Source organism: Pezoporus occidentalis, unplaced genomic scaffold (genome assembly GCF_034315485.1).
Source record: "Pezoporus occidentalis ecotype Australia unplaced genomic scaffold, CSIRO_AGI_Poc_V1 ctg2, whole genome shotgun sequence".
NCBI classification, from domain to species: Eukaryota; Metazoa; Chordata; class Aves; order Psittaciformes; family Psittacidae; genus Pezoporus; species Pezoporus occidentalis.
The window spans coordinates 14463595-14484010 of NW_026913855.1; the positions used below are offsets into that span (position 1 = coordinate 14463595).

At 38.7% G+C, this 20416-nt stretch overlaps 1 protein-coding gene across 1 annotated transcript; it reads right to left on the reverse strand.

Moving 5' to 3' along the window:
- Positions 1-347: 347 nt before the first annotated feature.
- On the reverse strand, positions 348-20066 carry TBC1D7 (TBC1 domain family member 7). The gene is made up of 7 exons (XM_062617931.1): positions 19661-20066; positions 18934-19014; positions 15283-15470; positions 12924-13061; positions 11128-11273; positions 1439-1568; positions 348-620 (listed from the first exon to the last, which is right to left on the reverse strand). The coding sequence occupies exons 1-7, from the start codon at positions 19770-19772 to the stop codon at positions 534-536; spliced, it is 882 nt and encodes a 293-aa protein (XP_062473915.1). The 5' UTR covers positions 19773-20066; the 3' UTR covers positions 348-533.
- Between the last annotated feature and the right edge of the window lie 350 nt (positions 20067-20416).

Sequence of the window (20416 nt, forward strand, 5' to 3'; positions counted from 1 at the left end):
GCCACCCTGGATCACTGTGATGCCCTCTACCTCAAACTTGTGATGCCTCTTCTTGAATATTTACCTGAAATTTTACAGTACTAATAGAGTACAGTTACATTTCTAGTATTCACCAATGAGCTCCAGCACACTAACATTTAATAAATTCACCTTATAACACCTCCAAGTACTAACTAGTTATATCAAGTATAAACTGGCATACAAAAACATTTTTAAATTACAAGTCTATCTACCTTGCTTCAAGAGTCACATTCACTTCCCCAAAAGGCAGTGCACACACTGTGCAATCAGAGCACTGTAGCTGGCTGGCCAGGAAACACTCTGGACATGATCACACTGCCACTAGGTATCTTTATGCCATCTGTATTTATTGAAAAATATTTACATATTGATCACCATGCTATTAGCTGCCTTAGTAGCATCTTTACATAAAAGAGGTAATGAAGAACATCACACTAGGATAGGGGAAGAGTGGTGAAATGTCTTTTCAAATGTCCTTTTTCTCCCCAAGCTGTCATAAGCAAAGAAAGTTCTCAGACTGAGTGTGCTGGAGTCCCACAGTGTGTGCGCCACAGATCAACAGCTTTGCTGACAATAGCATCAGTGTTATCTTGAGGAATCTACAAAAGATCAGGACAAAATGCCTTGTCAGAGTACTTCATATGGACTATTTGATTTAAAATACAGGTTTTAATTTCCAGTTCAGGTTTTCTCTCATTATAAAAAAGAAAACTAAACTAGAATCCCATCTCCCCACCCTACCATCCCACCATCCCTCAGTCCTTCATGCATCATATTGCTTCCAGGTTTTAAACAAAAACCCTCTATTTACAAAAGGGTAAGGCGACCACCAGGCATCTCACACTTCAGACATTTCTAACCTGACATCACACAGAATTCGTACTGACCATCCATGACCACAAACACGTCTAACCTAACTAACCTAGGTTACACTGGGATCCTACAGCCCTGCTGTGATGCTCACTACTATTCTCAGCAGGAAAGTTCGGGGTCATGTTAATGACCCCATCCTTACATCAACAGAAAACATACCCTGACGCTATAGATTCACATTCAGACAAGGAGCAAAGAAAGTGACAGAAACCAACCCTCTAAGGAGCTTCCAGAAACATTAACCTAACCTCACCTGCACTTACTTTCACAGAAAAGCCCTTCAGTATCACAAGGAATACTGCCAAATCTGTACAAACATGGATGACATTGCCAAAGCCTTCACTCTATGAAAGCCTTACCTCTGGACAGAAAAAAACTACTGTTCTCATGCCTGCGCATTCTCTCTTCACCTTGGTACTACTGTATTATTCTCAGTAAGTAAGGGATAGTATCCTATGGTACGTTTTAAACACGCAAATGACTAAGGATGAAAGACATGTTTATAAACCATAAAAGGTAATGCGAAGCACAACAGAGTACTTACATTTTCCAAAAACTGTGTGATCTTTTCTGCAGTATTCAGTGCTATTATCTTCATTTTAAAGGTTAGTAATATCTCCACAGCAACGAAAACAAGAATCTTGCAGGACCCACTTATAACTTTGTCCCAAACTCTACAAAAAAAAGAAAAATGAAAAGGAATAACCAAACATTATGTAGTGCTTATCTGCTTATTTATCTGCTAGAACAGTCTTCGCATAATCCCATTTTTCCAGATTTTTTCTCTGAATAACAGTAATGTATTGAACTATTCCAGTCAAGGTAAACAAAAGACATTTTATCAACTCCTGCATCTGTAGAGAGCAGAGTGACAGCACATAATAACATACTGATATGGTGTGGTCTTGTTTAGAAATGGGACTGTTTACAAGCTCAAATACAGAAATCAAATCTTGTTTTAATAGCCTGAACTGTGACAACAATTCTACAGCATATGGTATAGGTGTGAATTTTTCCTAGTGCAAAAAGAAAACAAGCTTTATTACAATGCCTAATAAAGACACTCTTCAGACAGCTAAGTAGCTGAGAATTCAGAAAGATGTAATACTTAGCAACTACATCTCAAGAATCTAAGTATTCCAGGTCACTGCTGTATGAGAAGCAAACAGGATGCATCAGCAGGATACAAGCCGTGATGTTGAAATTAGACAGGAAGAACAACTATTAAGTCTTTCAATCCATCCCACTGTGTGCACAGACTCTCAGAATTACCTAAGCATTCCTACCACTTGTAGGAAACTGTCCCTGGATCTCACAATTTTAACAAAAGCTAAAGGGCAGGCCTCCAAAGGCTGCAGGTACTTTAGCAACAGAACTTCGATGAATATTAAAAAGGATCCTCACTACCAAAACAGCCTGCAACAATCTGAAATCATCCTTCATCCAGCAGCTCTATCTCAGTCCCAACTCAACAGACTCGGGATGAAAGATTATCCAAAACCAGTGTGAAACCATCTGTCAGATGGCAGCTTTTATGAGTTTGCTTTATTTTTAGTTCTTGAATTTTAAGAGCTGTGTCAGAAAGACTTTCTGAGGATTACTGTTCTTGCTCCCCCTGGGCACTTGTTAACAGTATTTCTCCTTCCAAATAAAACCATGGAGGACAAAGATCACATACTATCCTCCACAATCTCTGAATACAGTAACATTAACTGGAAAACATCTTTTGCAGCCAACCCATAAACTTGGATCTATGGGTGTGCTTCTTCCAAAGACAGGTCAACTTTTATATGACCTTTTCTCAGAACTTGCCCTTCAGCCTTGAATGCCAGGAGAACACAATGCAGGCATAACATGAACTCTGACAGCTGAACTAAAGAGTGGGTGTCACACCTTTAAATGAGTTAAGAAGTGAGACTCCAACAAGGAGCCATTAAAATGATTAAGGGACTGAAATATTTCTCCTGTTGGGAAAGGCTGAGAGAGCCGGGGCTGTTCAGCCTGAAGGAGAGAAGGCTCAGGGGGGAACTCATCAATGTGTATAAATACACGAAGGGAGAGTGCAAAAAGGATGGAGCCAGGCTCTCCTTAGTGGTGCCCGGTGACAGGACCAGAAGGACAAACTGAAACACAAGAGGTTCTCTCTGAACATCAGGAAACACTTTTTCACTGTGACAGTGACCAAGCACTGGCACGGGCTGCCCAGGGCAACTTCCTGCTTGAGCAGAGGGGCTGGAAGAACCAGATGACATCCAGAGGTCCCTGCCAACCCCAACCTCTCTGTGATTTTTTGTGAAAAGCATTTGTAACTCCTAATGCCAAATGCTTGCTGCTGTTACACAATGCTTATTTTTCACACTGTAACTCAAGTCAATTCTCGGTCAGTTTCTTAACCTTCTATTCATACAATTCTTTTGACACTGTATTCACCACCTCTTCATTCTTAAAAAAAAAAAAAAAAAAAAAAGACCAGAATTTAACTTACAGTGAAGAAATGAGGAAAGAAGTATGTCAAATCCTCAAGACTACTCTTAAAAAATAAAAGAAAGGAAACAAACAAAAGCCATACAGAGACAGATGGGTAAAAAGGTACTGCCTATTTCTTTCACCTTTACAATTCAGTCTTAATTCCCTGTCTCACTATGATTAAAAAAAAATAAAAGAATTCCAATATAGGCAGGAACAATTAATAATTCAGTTTAAAACCTTACTGCTTCCTTTGTGATTCAAGCATCCAGGCCAAGTGTTCACTGTTAAATATCCCACTGGTGTTGAAGTCAGGTCTAGAAGCTTTAAGCAAGGCTATGAGAAAACTGGACAGGTCAACCCTGTTTACTTCTAATGCATTTTCCTTCACAAATGTATCTGTTTACAATCCAAGAGCAGCTCCCCAAGCATTTCGCAGCCATCAGAACTATAAGTTTTGAATGACAGTACTGAGAGCAGCAGACCTCAAAAACAGCAAAAAAATTTTAACATTCATATTGAAGTTCAGGCTAATTCAAAACCAAATTTACTAATCCTAATACAAAACACCCAGCCTTCTTTCATTATTTTGCTTCCAAGTCTTCTGACTTGAGTCTCCATAATTATATTACAGGAGGTTACATTTCACGCTCTCCTGCACTATTTAGTCTGATTCCAGAACAAATGTTTTAACACTGGCAAAACAGATAGTATCTAAATCATCAGTGTCTACCAAGTTTTGGAAGAAGGTGCACAGAAAAGTGGATGAGTTGTCAGCACTAACCAGCTGTGTCTGCTGCAGTATTTTTCACTTTAACATTTCCAGCTATTGTTACTCCACCAGCAACAGCAACAGGGGAATGACTGTGACATTGTGATAAACAGAGCAGCACTCAACACCTTGCTATCCCAAAACAGCCAGGAATGACAACATAAACTGTCAGCAAAGGGTTTAATTAGAGTAGAAATAACCCACAGCAGTTCCAAGGAAACATGTATTTTGCTAATTCTATTCTAATACAGTAGCCTTTACACATTGTGTCTCTAGAGATGATAACCTATGTATTCTGCTTTCACTTTTTAAGTTAACAGCAAGCACTTAAGACGAAGTTTCCTGACAGAGATTGCAACTTTTTACTCATTTTTTTTGATACTCCTGGAGATGGGGTAACTAGAACAGAAATGTCCTGCAACTGTGCCTATAGCCCTACTCAGGAATGATGAAAAAGAAAGCACACAATAAATTCATTATAGTTTTTGTGACTATCATTCTCTGTGAAAGACAAAAGTATTCAATTAACCACAGGAGCACTCTAGTATTTCTTGAACAGTAAAACAGTAACAACCGCAAGGAAAAATAAAGACAAGAAGCTACGAAGGTAAAGAGCATGCCAAGGATTATGCAAATGAACCCATTTACTTTTCACTGATTTTTTTCTCTAGACAAGATACAACTTACCCTCAACACAGTTCCTGAGGCTCCTGAACCATGACTGTCAAGCAGTATGCAAAAAGCATCACATCACTGCTGCTCACTCTTTTTCATAGATACTGTCATTAACCTCACATGCCACATATCACACCTCTCATGCAGCCCCTAGGCTGCAGGGTAAACACTCTCAACCTTATTCCCTGGTTTTGGTCCTCCAGTCACCCAGAGACATTCAAAGAGAACCTGTTTAAACCTCTGCCTGCACTTCCTGGTGTCCTTACCAGAGGTGCGAGGCAACTGAGTTACTTAAAGGCAAATCAACCTAAGTTTCTCTATACTAGTCCACATGAATATTCTTATGTCCTCCCACTCTACAGTAAATCTAAGGCATTCTTCATATTTCTGTTGTTTCTACTAACAAATTACTTGCATTTTCATGACTAGATGCAATTTATGCAGCACATGGAGATGACAGATGTCAAACTCTAGAAAACATGCATTAACACATGACGTAGTGCCAGTCTGAAAGGCAGTCAAGACATTTCAAGAGAACTACCAAATACTTTGCCACAAACAAGTTACCAGAGGCTAATAACCTAACACCACCCCACCAGCTATTACGGTCCTGCTAATGCCAAGTCTTCAGTGCAGAATGCAAACAGTGTCTGTCAGGGGGAGGATACTCAATTGACAATGAGGCCATAAGAAATGCCTGGCTTACCACTATTTTATCTGCAAAGCCACACTAATACTGATGCAGCTGGATCACCTGGGGTGACTGCTGGAATAAACTGGCAAACAAAGCGCCATTTTGCCCGTAGAGCAGAAGCCACAGAAGGGACAATAAGCTTTAACAGCAGGGCTCTCCAGCTAAGGGCCTACACAGCACCACTGGAAAGCTCTCCACACATGGAGCTTACTGAACAGATGACTAGATATACTGTTGCATAAAATGAGTAAATACAGCAATGGTGGGTAGAAAAACAAAAGGTGTGATCCAGTTCTCTCCCTGTTTCAGCAAAGAGTAAGCCTTTATTGCCTGTGCTACAGGCTAGTTCATGTCCCAGGAAGCATCCTGCCTATATTCCAGGTGGGATGCAGAGCCCTGAAGATACAGTGCCTTCAAAATGCCCACTCTGCTCCTTTCTTTTACCTCTCTTTTACCATTGGTAAATGTTTGTTACAAAGTGTGTTGCATAATATTTCAAATGCAAGCAAAGGGGCTAGCAAAGACACTGGCTAAGATCAAAGGAAAAGTTTCTACATTAAACCTGCCTATATGAATTTTCCAAGTCCATTTAAATTAAACTGGTACATTAATTTTACCTATGCTATAAGTGTGCTATAAACCAGTATTTACACTGAATGACAATGTCTGTCAGGAGTAAAGCTGGTATTATGCAACCGCATAGAATCATAGAATCATAGAATCGTTAGGGTTGGAAAGGACCTTAAGATCATCTAGTTCCAACCCCCCTGCCATGGGCAGGGACACCTCACGCTAAATCATATCACCCAAGGCCTCATCCAACCTGGCCTTGAACACTGCCAGGGACGGAGCATTCACAACCTCCCTGGGCAACCTATTCCAGTGCCTCACCACCCTAACAGGAAAGAACTTCCTTCTTATATCCAACCTAAACTTCCCCTGTTTAAGTTTTAACCTGTTACCCCTTGTCCTATCACCACAGTCCCTAATGAAGAGTCCCTTCCCAGCATCCCTATAGGCCCCCTTCAGATACTGGAAGGCTGCTATGAGGTCTCCACGCAGCCTTCTCTTCTCCAGGTTGAACAGCCCCAACTTTCTCAGCCTGTCTTCATACAGGAGGTGCTCCAGTGTCCTGATCATCCTCGTGGCCCTCCCCTGGACTTGTTCCAACAGTTGCATGTCCTTTTTATGTTGAGGACACCAGAACTGCACACAATACTCCAGGTGAGGTCTCACAAGAGCAGAGTAGAGGGGCAGGATCACCTCCTTCAACCTGTTGGTCACGCTCCTTTTGATGCAGCCCAGGATACGGTTGGCTTTCTGGGCTGCAAGTGCACACTGCTGGCTCATGTTCATTTTCTCATCGACCAGCACCCTCAAGTCCTTCTCCGCAGGGCTGCTCTGAATCTCTTCTCTGCCCAACCTGTAGCTGTGTCTGGGATTGCTCCGACCCAGGTGTAGGACCTTGCACTTGTTATGGTTAAACTTCATGAGGCTGGCATCAGCCCACCTCACAAGCGTGTCTAGGTCCCTCTGGATGTCATTCCTTCCCTCCAGGGTATCAACCAAACCACACAGCTTGGTGTCATCGGCAAACTTGCTGAGGGCACACTCAATCCCACTGTCCATGCCAGCAACGAAAATGTTGAACAAGACCGGTCCCAACACCAATCCCTGAGGGACACCACTCGTTACTGGTCTCCAGCCGGACACTGAGCCATTGACCACAACTCTTTGTGTGTGGCCATCCAGCCAGTTCTTTATCCACCGAGTGGTCCATCCATCAAATTGATGTCTCTCCAATTTAGAGACAAGGATGTTGTGTGGGACAGTGTCGAACACTTTACACAAGTCCAGGTAGATGACATCAACTGCTCTACCCCTGTCCATCAGTTCTGTAGCCCCATCATAGAAGGCCACCAAATTGGTCAGGCAGGATTTCCCCTTAGTGAAGCCATGCTGGCTGTCACCAAGCACCTTGTTGATTTTCATGTGCCTTAGCATGTCTTCCAGGAGAATCTGCTCCAAGATTTTGCCAGGCACACAGGTGAGACTGACTGGTCTGTAATTCCCTGGGTCATCCATTTTCCCCTTCTTGAAAATGGGGGTTATATTTCCCTTTTTCCAGTCATTGGGAACTTCACCTGACTACCATGATTTTTCAAATATGATGGCTAGCAGCTTCACAACTTCATTCGCCAGCTCCTTCAGGACCCACAGATGGATTTCATCAGGTCCCATGGACTTGTGCACGTTCAGGTTTTTAAGATGGTCTTGAACCAGATCCTCTCCTACAGTGGGCCCAAGGTCTTCATTCTCACAGGCCCTGCATCTGCCTTCCAAGACTTGGGTGGTGCAGTCAGAGCCTTTGGCAGTGAAGACTGAAGCAAAGAAGTCATTCAGAACCTCAGCCTTCTCCAAATCCTGTGTAGCCAGATCTCCCAAGAGCTTCCTGAGGGGGCCTACATTCTCCCTAGTCTGTATTTTATTTGCTATGTACCTGTAGAATCCCTTCCTGTTATCTTTAATACCTCTAGCTAAATTAAATTTTAATTAAATTTAATTTAATTAATTAAATTTAATTCTAAGTGTGCCTTAGCTTTCCTAACCTGGTCCCTAGCTTCCCGCACAACATCCCTGTACTCTTCCCATGCCTTGCTTCCACTTATTATAAGCCTCTTTTTTCAATTGATTTTTCCTCAGCAGCTCCTTATCCATCCAAGGAGATCTCCTGGCCCTCCTGCTGCACTTCCTTCTGGTTGGGATGCAACACTCCTGAGCTTGCAGCAGGTGATCCTTGAATATCAACCAACAGTCTTGGGCCCCTCTGCCCTCTAGGGCTGTATCCCATGGAACCTTCCGAAGCAGGTTCCTGAAGAGGCCAAAGTCTGCTCTTTTGAAGTCCAGGGCAGTGAACTTGCTGCACGCTCTTCTCACTGTCCTGAGGATCTCAAATTCATATCACCAGTATTGGATAAATTTCTGCATAGCATATACAAATCTTATACACCTTAGAGAAAAAGACAAAACCATGAAATTTAGATTCAGCTGCCTGGCAGAGATGCGTACAATTTATAAAAAGCAAGCAACATCTCTAAGAAATACAGTGCTAAATCATAAGTTAAATTAAATCACATAAGACTGAGCTCTGATCATCTCTCACTTAAAAAAATTAAGTAAAACCCAGAGAACTGGAGACCTGTTTTTAATTCTCAGCAGTTCCAACACTGGCATTTGGATACATTTCAGATAAGCATTTGGGCTTCTAGATTCTAATCCAAACTGAAGCAATCCAAGCATTAATTAAGTTCATCTGTCACATGTTACCCACGAAGTACGTTATTTCCTTAGCAAATGAGGCTGTTATGATTACAACTAAATAATGCAGAAACCTAAACTGGCAATAAAAAGTGCACCTTTATCATGTTCCCACAAGAACTGTTGGGAAAAGGAATTGCTGCACCATTAGAAGCACTAACACTGAAATTTGGGTTTACTCCAGAGTGATACAAAAAGACAGTATTTTGACCTTTTCCACAAGGAAAAAGAATGTATTAAAAAAATTTCTGGTCATCAACATATTCTACTTCAGTAAGGTAAAACAGTATATAACAATGCTGAACAGCACACTAGCTATACAAACTATTTTGTAAAAATTAACCGATTCAAAATGATAGAAGTTTAAAACTAAAAGATTCTAACAAGATGAAATATGAAATCAAAATTCATCCACATTTTTTCTTTTACACTACTAAGATGACACAGCTCCATAAAATGTTACATTTTCAGCAGAAATTTTTAAAAAAATCCCAAATCATCCAAGAGCAAAACTGCTGTGATGCAAATTCCTCTTTCAGTTCAAGTTCTCAGCTCTGAGACCTAGTAGTAAAATTGAATCACATAAACTCTAAAGAAAACTAGCTACTAGAAGACATGTAAAGAGGTTCCTTATGCAGTAGTGTGCGAAGGCTATTTCAGATCACAGAAGCCTACAGAAGAAAAGGCCTGAAAAGGCTGGGAAGTCCCAGGTAGAACAGTCGCTTCTCCTGACAGTCATTTAAGTTTCAAGGCAGTAAGTTTCATACAAAGAAAGCATAATGAAACAAGGTCAATCATTACCCACTGAAAGTGACCTATAAATGCAAATGTTAAATCAAGATACAGGCAAACCATACATGTTCAACTGCTTTTACGGAAGTAACAAACCTTTCATGCATGCTTACATAATTCTGTAACCATAAAAGCAGTAGATGCTTTTACCCACCACATCACATACAAACACTACATAGAGGTGCCTAATTTGCAGCATTACAGGTGGTTGATGAAAAGCACTTCTTACCATGTAAAAATTACCATGCTGCAAACAGCAAAACACCTAAAGGTCTACTACCAAATCCTCCAGTTTTCATTCAATTTTTTTTTTCCTCTGAGACATATTCCTTGCCAAAACAGAACCTCAAAGACCATGGTACGACAAGACTAGAGAGCATGATTTCTAATGACATAGCTTGTTCCTAAAACCCCTTATTTTCATACGGGCAAATAGAACATTTTTACTGAAACACCATAAAGCACTTCCTGAAGAGCATTTTACAGAGGTCACTGTTTCCACACGAGGTTCCTATACCAGCCACTGAAGTCCTGGAGTAAAACTTCACTTGAACCTTGCTGCTGCTCAAAGTTTTCAGGCAGCTGAAAATGAAACCATTGTTTTCTTTGTGCCACCTACTGCTCAGCTACTAGCAACTCTTGCTAATGCAGAAAGGATACACTTTTCTACGTGTAGCTTGAATTTTCTTCTTTCCAAGAGTCCTCACGCAGCAGAACTACAGAAACAATACAAGCTTCATTTCAAAAGCCCTTCCGTGAAGATCCATGCACAAGAGTGTTCCTCTTTTAAATGCCCAATCAAGTTGCTAAGTTGCAGCCCACCCAACAACCTCTGCCCCAGTTTTAATGCTGAGCATGATGCCATCCGGTATGGAATATCCTTTGGGACAGCTGGGGCAGCTGTCCAGGCTGTGTCCCCTCCTAACTTATTGTGAACCCCCAGCCTGCTCGATGGTGGGGTGGTGCAAGGAGCAGAAAAGGCCTCGGCTCTGTGTAAGCACTGCTCAGCAACAACTAAAACATTTCCATGTGTTATCAACACTGTTTTCAGCACAAATCCAAAATATTGCCCCATACCAGCTACTATGAAGAAATATAACTCTTTACCAGCCAATACCAGTACATATTTCCAAAATCTTTTTAATCTAATGATAATACAGTATCATAACCACTCCCTAAGCAAGGATTTTGGTTAAAAAGCCTGAAAACCAACTACCATTCAGCTATCACTAAAAGGGGATTTGTAGTTTTAAATCTCAGGAGTCATTAAGTGCCTAATGGAATCAGCCAGTACATTTAACTCCATTCTTTTTTAATTTCAGTGCCAGAAATGATCACACAGAGATTATCTTGCATCAATAACAAGTGGAATCAAATCAATTTCATAATTTCCAAGTCAACAGTAAACTCCATAATCTTTCAAATAAATTAAGAAAAGCTCTTTGCCTGCTAGCAATGACAAAAACTTGTACTACTATATAATTACAAACAGAAAGAAAAAAAAAAGATCACTTGCCTTTGTAAACTGCACTCAGGTAAACAGCCTGCAAAACACTTTTTAAACCAAAGATCGTAAGGGAGTTTGCTCATGGCAGCACATGCTTTTAGATGCATCAGCAGTCGGTTATCTTCAATGTTCAAATACTGCTCCAGAATTTTTGGCTGTGAAAAGAATTGGAAAATTTTAGGTAACTCACATCAGAGTACCCTCCACAGTTAACACACACAGACAGACACAAAATGTCTTAAAAATTCAATCTCATAAAACAATGTACTGAAATAATGAACTGGCGTTGTTTTAACTACACACATCATGTGCCAAAATACATGATGACTTTTGCAAGTAGCTAATTAAGTACTTCTTAACTAACCAACCAACCATATGTTCCTTAAATTGCTGACGGTATTCAGCATTCCCTAAGGCAATGAGGTGTTTGAGACCTTAAGGCAATGCAGAGATCAAACGTGCACTAATTACTGCCATCTTCACAAGTAACACTGAGTTTCATTCACCTCAAACATAATCGTCTTAGCACACATCAAAAAAAAATCTTCACACAATGCAGCAAACCCCAGAAAATCAATTCTGGAAGTAAATCCCTGTGCAGCAGATTAAAACCTGGACATTAATTTCTTGTTTAAAAACCCAGACTATTCAGAAGTATAAACATGTGGACAATTCTCCACATAAAAATATGAATAACTCATTTTGTTTAAATTCTAATCTAACATAATACACGTTTTCATAAATTCGGAAGTACCTTTATGCTTTTTGCCATAATTAGGTAGACAGCTAATGACTTCACCTGTCAAAGGTAGAAAACGCTTCCTTTGTCCATATTCTAAAATCCAACATCTTGGTACAATGTTTGTGTTAAAACAAAAACTTAGGGAGGGAGGCAATTCACTCTTTCTTTGTACCAAAAGCACATACTTTAAAAATGCTCTTCTGTCCTTTGAAAAGAATTATAGAAATGGGTACAGCTGAATATATCACCTCCAGCAACAGGAAGTGGGTTTAAAAAGTATTTCTTTGTTCCAAAGAGTAACAAACAAAGGACATGCATAATTTTCTCCAACTAATTTTCATTCAGCAATTGCTAATGCATGGCTACTATTATGTCAGTAATCTGCGTTACCTCAAGTTTATTTGTTAAGACAATTTGAAGAATTACAAAATAAGTATGCATGTAAGTATGCATTTTCTTTACAACGAAATTATAATTTTACAAACCATTAAGAAATGAGAGCATTTAAACGATCAGTGCCAGAAGAACTCTATTCTACTTTTCATTATAATTTAATTTGTAACACACTGATTTTCTGAAGATCTTGTACCCTGCTCCATTTAAAAACAGAACAATTGTGCTTTGTCTATCATCCAATAATTAGCAGATGGATGCCAGAGATGCAGCCTAAAAAGTAGCAGACAAGTTGTTCCTAACTTTGTGATATTTTTAATTGCTTAAAATAAAGAAAATTCTTAAGTGACCAATTTGTGAGAAATACAATTCAACTACATACAAAGTAAGCTTTAGCTAACCTAAAAGTAAAATAAGATGTAATTGATGTAGCAAATAAAACCAATTTCTAATGTTATGTTAGACAGTGTCCTACAGGACAGCACAATCACAATACAAAAAGCACTCCCATTTTCTCAAAACAGGTGGTGAAGAGAAATCAAAGGTGTCATCTCTGCTGCTCCAGCTGTCTCCACATGTTAATGCTCTCCATGACTGGCTCTCCTTGGAAAAACAAACAAACAAACAAACAAAAAACAACCAAAAACAGAAGGCGTTTTTTTTTCCTTACCAGTTGTTGTAATGAATCTTTGTGCTTGCTGTTTAGCTGATTCACAAAACAACTGACAAGCCAATAGCATTCTATAGGATCCTCCACCATTTCCTCCATTGCTTTAGCAATAGCAAGAAACACTTCATCTTCAGGTTCCTGGAAAACAAAGCCAAAAAAAGTGAACTACATATCTGATTTAAATTATTTTTATATTCCTTTTCTTTGCATTATGGTAACAGATACCTATTAATACAGTACAAGTCAAGACTTGCCTTGCTTTTAAAACGAGAACATACAACAGGAGTTTGGAACAACTTCGATTCAAAGCTCTCAAATGAGATAATATTACATCCTAACAAGGTAGCAATACTCCTGCTTCTATACCCAATATTTTTATACTGCACAGCAGCAAAATCCTCCATCCTGTTCCTTGCTAGGGCCAAACAGACCCCTCAAACACTTCTCTCACGGTTGTTACAGTTACTGTTAAAAAAATAATGCAGCCATGAGCTGTAAACCTACCTTCAAATTACAGAAAATCATTTGGTTTGAGATAAACATCTTCCTGAAGACAAGTATCTTTTCTAGGTGATAAGCATCTTATTCCCCACAATACATGACCAGAAGCATGTGATGGGCACACCACCTTCTTTTCTCCTGAGAATATGCTTTCCTAACAGAAGTATCAGCATGTCTAGAACACAGTCACTGGTATGACTGCACATAGGGTAGATGGAGGTGAACTGGCTCTAAACCAGCAAGACCTCATGCCAACAGCTAGGTCAGGAAGTGGCTAAACTGGGAAGGTGCACAAGGCAAATCTCTTAAATTTGCCCTGTTTCTTACAGTCGTCTTTACACAGGCAGTACTGACCACATTAAGAGGCAGGGCAACAAGCCAGACAGGTATCCACAGTCTGATCTACTGTAACCTCCAGTAGCAGTAAACTACAGTAACACAGGCTTTTGCACAGATTATAACTTGTGCAAAATGAGTGGATAGTCCAAATACTTCTGCGATATGCCTCTGCTACATGGACTGATGCAATACACACATACCCCTACTTAAACTCGCTTCTTACAGATGCACACAACATACTTAGCAGACTTCTGTGATTTCTTACTCAAACGTTTAAAATGTTGAGACCAATCCAACATCACCTTTATACTCCCCCTGCCTCCACAATAAAACATCTGCATTACTATCTAACAGTGACCTCTTGTAAGTTTAAGAGGACAGTTACTGCACTGAAAAGAGGCTGTCATATAGAGAACAAATGCTTTCTGCAGCAAAACAAAAATAAGTTACAGGTCTAATTTGCTGAACACCATTTCCATGAAACCCCATAACAGGACTGACAGCAGCTAGTGCTCTAGGATGCACTGACACCTGATCAGAAAGTAGTGCTGCTTCAGAAGGGATGAATTTCAGCCCACTAGGACACATACCAAAATCAAGGAAATTTCTCTATAGGAAACCTGTATGGCAGGATGGCCACATTCCCAGGTAATGCTAAAGGCAAGAAAACACTCTCCCTCCTCTAAAAAGAGAAAGCTGTATATAATCCTCCAAAGCCTTACTGAATTTTCCATGTTGAGTTCATTTAACTTTTTTTTTTTTCAACTTTAAAACCATGTGTCAGATTTTACATGTGTCAGAAATAACAAAGTAAGTTGGGCCATGGCTAAATTAACATTAAATACAGGATAAAATTCACTTCAGAAAGTCCCATGGGTCCTTTCATCACCTGCTCTGTCATACAGGCTTATACACAAGATCCACACATTGCTTTCATCACCACACTACAGACTTATCATCAAACCATAGATTTGTTTACCCTTATGTGAGTATTCTCTAAACTACACAACACATGACCTCACAGAAACCTGGATAAGTTCACCCTAACAGAAAAGGAGGTCAGTAAATTAAAGTCTAGATTTAAAACCAAATGATTTAAATATACAATGTAATCTGCAATAAATTGCTGCTTGTACTGGCTCTGAATTATCCTTGTTCCAGGACACTGAAGAATCTATGAGCTCTAGTAAGACCGTCATTTTCATTTCAGTACTATAAAGAAACTGTACGGTGCAAGGAATACAAAAGGCTTGAAAACCTAACAGGCAAAATACACAAAAGAGATTTTAAGGCATAAAATTTAAAGTAAGTACACAGGGGAAGAAAAAGAGAATAGCACTTCAACTAAAATCCCCAAGAATCCCTTGTAATTTCATACTAGTACTTCTCTGGTTTCCATTCACCTTACTTTGCCTATCTACATGCATTTGTGGGGCTACCTGCAGTTCGGTTTTTCACAGGTTTATAGTTTGAAGTTAAATAATACTATATTTAAAAGACTGTTAAAATGACAACTGACCAATGGAAAAGCCAAGTTTCGAGGCAGTTTTCCTGATTCCAGTTGATGTATGCGGAGGAAAACATCTACCTGTGGGGTAGAATCATTAATAAAACGAATGACACGGAGAGCATGATGTATATCCCAGTACTGCTCCTTCCGGTACTTCATCACCAAAGCATGAGACTCATGGTGAGGAGGAATAATTCCTAAAAAGCAAAACAGGAAAAAAGATAAGCAACTGTAAAGACAAAAAGCTGAGCACAAACTCCCTTTTCAAGAGATCTGCCTAAATTCAATTTCTATTACAACTCGAGCCTACAGAACTGTAGGACCTGGCACTGCAGTTTGTTTATAAACTTGGTCAAAGAATACAGGGAGAAAATTCTACCAAACTGGAAGTCAATGAACAAACAATGCACTTTAGCATTATATTTATAAAAACAAATTTTATATGTTAACTGAGTATAAGCAAAATCTACCCTTAGATTACTGCTTCTCAAGCTCTTCTACAAGGTTTTCAGAACACTAACTCTTTTGCATACCACAGCAATGCTCTGGTAAGAAATGTCATTGTTGGGATAGATAAAAAAATAATTTGACTGGCTTATTCTCCTCCTCCAACAACCTGTATCTTTAAATTGTAAATCTTACCTGTTTATAGCCACCTGTAGTTTTTAATACAGTAATATAATATATCCAGATATATTTTTATGTATTTATTTTGAAAACAAACTCAGCACAGAATGATTTTTATATACATTAGCTGTGCATATTCTCAAATTCAACACTTTGTCTGGGATGACCAGAGAATATACACATGCACGCAAAGATACTGTACATTCCAGTATTATCCAATTTACTGTTAGATCTTGCCAGAAAATCCTATACTCACTGTATCGGAGATTAATCCTCTCTAAAACAAGATTTAGAAGCAAAGTCAATCACACAGGTTGAATCAATTACAGATTAAAACTTAAGAATATCATGCAAATACTTTGCAAGGTAACATTCCATACTTTCTTAGCACAACACCAATATTTTTCTAGTTTCCTAGGAGGATAAAAAAAAAAGGCTGTTGAGGGGAAGTATCCAAGTAGAGAGGCAGAAAAAAATTAAACTATGACTTCCAGAAGAGATGCTCAACATTTCACTTGATCCTTCTCCTTGCTCAAAACTCAATCTTGCTATGCGAATATGTTCAAACAAAACTGTCATAGGTTTCAACAGAAATAAGATCTTACATACACCAAAGAACAAAATGCCACTTCCAGTGGAGCAGAATTTTTCCTGTTTTAGAAAGCCATGAGAACAAAGTACTCTTCAAAAATCAGTCCTGAAACAGGCCACCTGCTGCCTTTATTTCTCATTGAAAGAAAAAAGTATTTCTGCCAAGTGTTAAACCAGGAAATGGCTGAGTTTTAGTAATACGCACATCTGACAGAAAATCATCTTTATTTTCCAACTATAAACCTGTCTGCATTTCAAAAGTTGGAACAAAACAAGACATTTTTCATGTTATGCAAAAACAGAGTCAACATCATAACTTTGTATGTACACACCACCAACTGCTTTCCTCAAATACAGAAAACTACCTTAGGCAGACAGACAATAGGCTTAAACAATTCAGAGATGTCTAGAAAACACCATGAGTCATACTACACAGGAAGTTAACAGAGACATCACTGACATACCATGTATACTGGGACAGCACCAAGCTTTGTTTTGTGAGATAATTTTGCTCACAGAATAGAATTCCTTTTGTTAAACTATTAACATTATTTAGCGGAGATGTAATGCCTCCCACCAGAAATGGACTGGGATGTTGTTCTAGTCATCTAGGGAGAGATATTTTGTACTTCCCTTCTGAATATAAGCTTTTCTAACAAGTGTTAACAGTGAGATCCATTGTAAGAGAAGTCTTGGTACTTCTGTTCACCATATGCGTATTTGAAACAAATCACCCTGGGTTTAAAATACAAAATTCTTTTAAAAAAATCAATACAATTTTTCATACAGTTAACTCAGAAGGTAAGGTACCATACAAATCAGAAATCACCCTATCTAAAACAGTCAAAGACCACTGACTCTGCTACAATTTTGCTAAGAGACTGTATTACACTATTATAATTTTGGCTGAAGGAACTTCTACTGAGTCACTTGTACAAGCCTCCTACACTATATTACCTACTACTAATATTTTAAAGGATGCGTACTACTTAACTAGTGCCTAGAGTACAAGAATCTTTTTCACCCTGGAATTAGTACTCTAATGGCAGAGGCTTTTATCAAGCCTCCGTTACAGTTAGTTCAACAATCAATGCCAAGAACTTCCAAGTTTTATAATTAGATCTTGCACCTTCTGCACACTGTTCATTTACTACCTCTCCCCAAAAGACTTAAAAACTCAAATAATCAGGAATATGAAGCTACAATTTTTAAACTGGAGGGGAAAAACAAAAGGGAGAAAAAGATTGTTTACAACTCGGCTAACATTTTCTAATGCATTATTTGAAACTCCAGTCACTGTAGTGGAACAGGGAGACCTAAAACAGAGACAGAAAGTATTTATTTGAAAGTATTATGAAATCACCAGTCTTTCCAACTTTGACTCACATGCCAAAATCTTGTTAATAGGAGATATATATGGGAGCTATATCGCATATTCTGGAAAGCCAAAGGACAAAGAAGTAAAACAGTTCACAGACAGTAAAAGACAGCAGCTTCCAAGCCAATCTGCAAACTGATGCTGCTGGTCTCCCCCTGATGAAACAACATTTTGCATAATCAGCACCTTTCCTGCCAGCACAGCCCTGGTAATAATGCAAGACATGGGAGCCACACTCAAGGTTTTCAAAAGTGGCACAACACTTCACCACCAACGGTACTGTAAATTACATTTCTCTTTGAGAAATTCAGTCGGATGCTGTTCCTTCACACTCCATCTAACAGTGTTTCTCTAAATGCAGCAAACTCTTAGGGAAAGTCTCTAGATACCCCTCCTGTCTCCAAGCAACACAACCTCACATCTCATAAACCCAACACTCTTGACCAGTTACTGCAAAGTCATTAGTACTTTTGAGTTGGTCATCTAACTAATGCACTTAAAGGATAACAGAATCTATTTATGGGCTTTTCTATGCTTTCCGAGGGATACCGTAATTTAATCTCTTGCCTCGCAGCTTCTTCAATTTCAAGTACAATTTAAAGCCAGACTCAAACCCAGAAGACTTTCCAGAACACAAAGTTTCTCTTTACAATAAACATCCATTCCACACCTTGCCCAGTTTTTCTAAATTCAATCACACCTTTACTTCAACTCCTTGTCTGTTATTTTAGGAACAAATCTGAGTATCTTATCAGGTATCAGCAACTTACTATAATCCACCTTTCAAATCCATCTTATAAATTTGCTGAGACAGTGTTACAAAGTTAAAATACAGAAATACACTCTCCTAGGTACACTTCAGCAAAAGTTCTCAGAAACCACACATGGAATATTGTTTTATATCTGCCACTAGACATCCTAGGGAGACACAAGATAGAGTAACTATGTATCAGTAGGTATGGTAGGATAGAATTATCTGTATCATTAATTCTCCAAAGGAAAAAAAAAATATACTTTCCTATATGCTCATTTCTACAGAGTATCACAGACGTTATACTTCATACCTAAAAGCACCTTCCACACCAGTATGCGATACATGGATGGAAGAGGAAACCTTTGACTAAATGTGCAAAGCTTCTCAATATCTGTAGAGATATAAAGAGGAAAAAAAAATAGTTAAATTTAAATGTCATTTATAAATCAGTTTGAGTCTCTGATCTACCTAAGCATGACAAATCCTTTGCCGCAGATGGAAATCCCCACTTTCCTCATATATTATCAGCAAACACTTTCACTACTTCAAGTGAGAACAGGATGTGTCCTATAAACTGCAACAATCTTGAAAAATATAAGCATTGGCTTGATTTACAATAAGACTACCCTAAGGTTCACTAGGAACAAACTACCATTTTTATGGACAGTTTGTAGATCATGTTGCTATTTCAAAACAATTAAGGGCTTCGTTAAAAGAACATTTAACTTTCTATTCTGTTAGAGATGTGGCACTCCTCAGGGACCAACAATAATAATGAAGTCTTCATTGTTTTGAGGTTAGATGGAGTTAACAGCATGAGACAATACATTCTCAGATTAAAACTACTTTTATTAAAAAACTTTTAGTTTCTTGGGCACAGAATGAGAGGAGGAAAAAAAAACAGGGAGACACAAATCTTTAATAGTTAAAAAAAAAAAACATTTTAGTACTAAGCACAGCAGCTAAACATTTCCTGTTCTTCCCTCCCCATCACCAAATCCCCAAAGCAAATAGAGGAAACAGTGAAATCAACTTGCCCAGCCGGTCATCTTTTAATAGAATTTCCAGTGACTTCTTTTCTTCAACTCCACGAAACCCCACTTTTTCATAATATACTGAGCGAAAGTTTCTCTGAGAGTCGTCAGCCATGATTTGTTTCCTTCTAGAGAAACAGTAATTCCCCCTTAAGACTTACAAGAATACACTCCTATTGTGTTAAGGTCAAGTACTTTTGCACACTGATAAAAGCTGACTGCCTCTGTCTCTATTGTATTAATAAGCACTACAGAACATGAAATTCTTCGGAGAATTTTGTCATTGTAGGTTAACATAAACAATCACTAAAATAACTGAATCTAAAAAAAGTCTAAAGATATACAATTTCCACATGAAACACAGGGATTTTTAAAAACCTTTTATTCCTGCAATAAATAATACTGCTTTTTAAAAAAGTTAAAAAAAAAAATAACAAAAAACAAACCAACAAAAACTGGAGAGAGAGTCTTTTATGTGAGATCGTATTTCACACGCAATATGAAAAAATACAGCTAAGAGTATGACAAAATTTTGGCTACAGAAGCCCTAAACAAGTACAACTGTTAGCCAGCTTTCACACCTTGTTCACAAACAAGGTAACCAGAAGCAACGACAAGCTGATGTTTCCCACAGCAGCACAGGGATGACAGGAAAGAATAAGCTTAGATATGTAAGTTTGTTCTTAAGTTGCAGATTTGAATTAAATGTTCATGTTGTCATCAGGTGCTGTAACAACCACAGTCTTGACTGTGTTGTTA

What these genes read in the sequence shown, in the direction of transcription:
- TBC1D7 (XM_062617931.1), bottom strand. Translation starts at nt 19,772, where the DNA reads ATGGCTGACGACTCTCAGAGAAACTTTCGCTCAGTATATTATGAAAAA. An exon ending in GAAACTTGGCTTTTCCATTG is followed by an intron (nt 13,062 to 15,282) that starts GTCAGTTGTCAT and finishes TTTGTTTTCCAG; the next exon opens with GAACCTGAAGATGAAGTGTT. An exon ending in CCTGAGTGCAGTTTACAAAG is followed by an intron (nt 1,569 to 11,127) that starts GCAAGTGATCTT and finishes TTTTTTTTGTAG; the next exon opens with AGTTTGGGACAAAGTTATAA.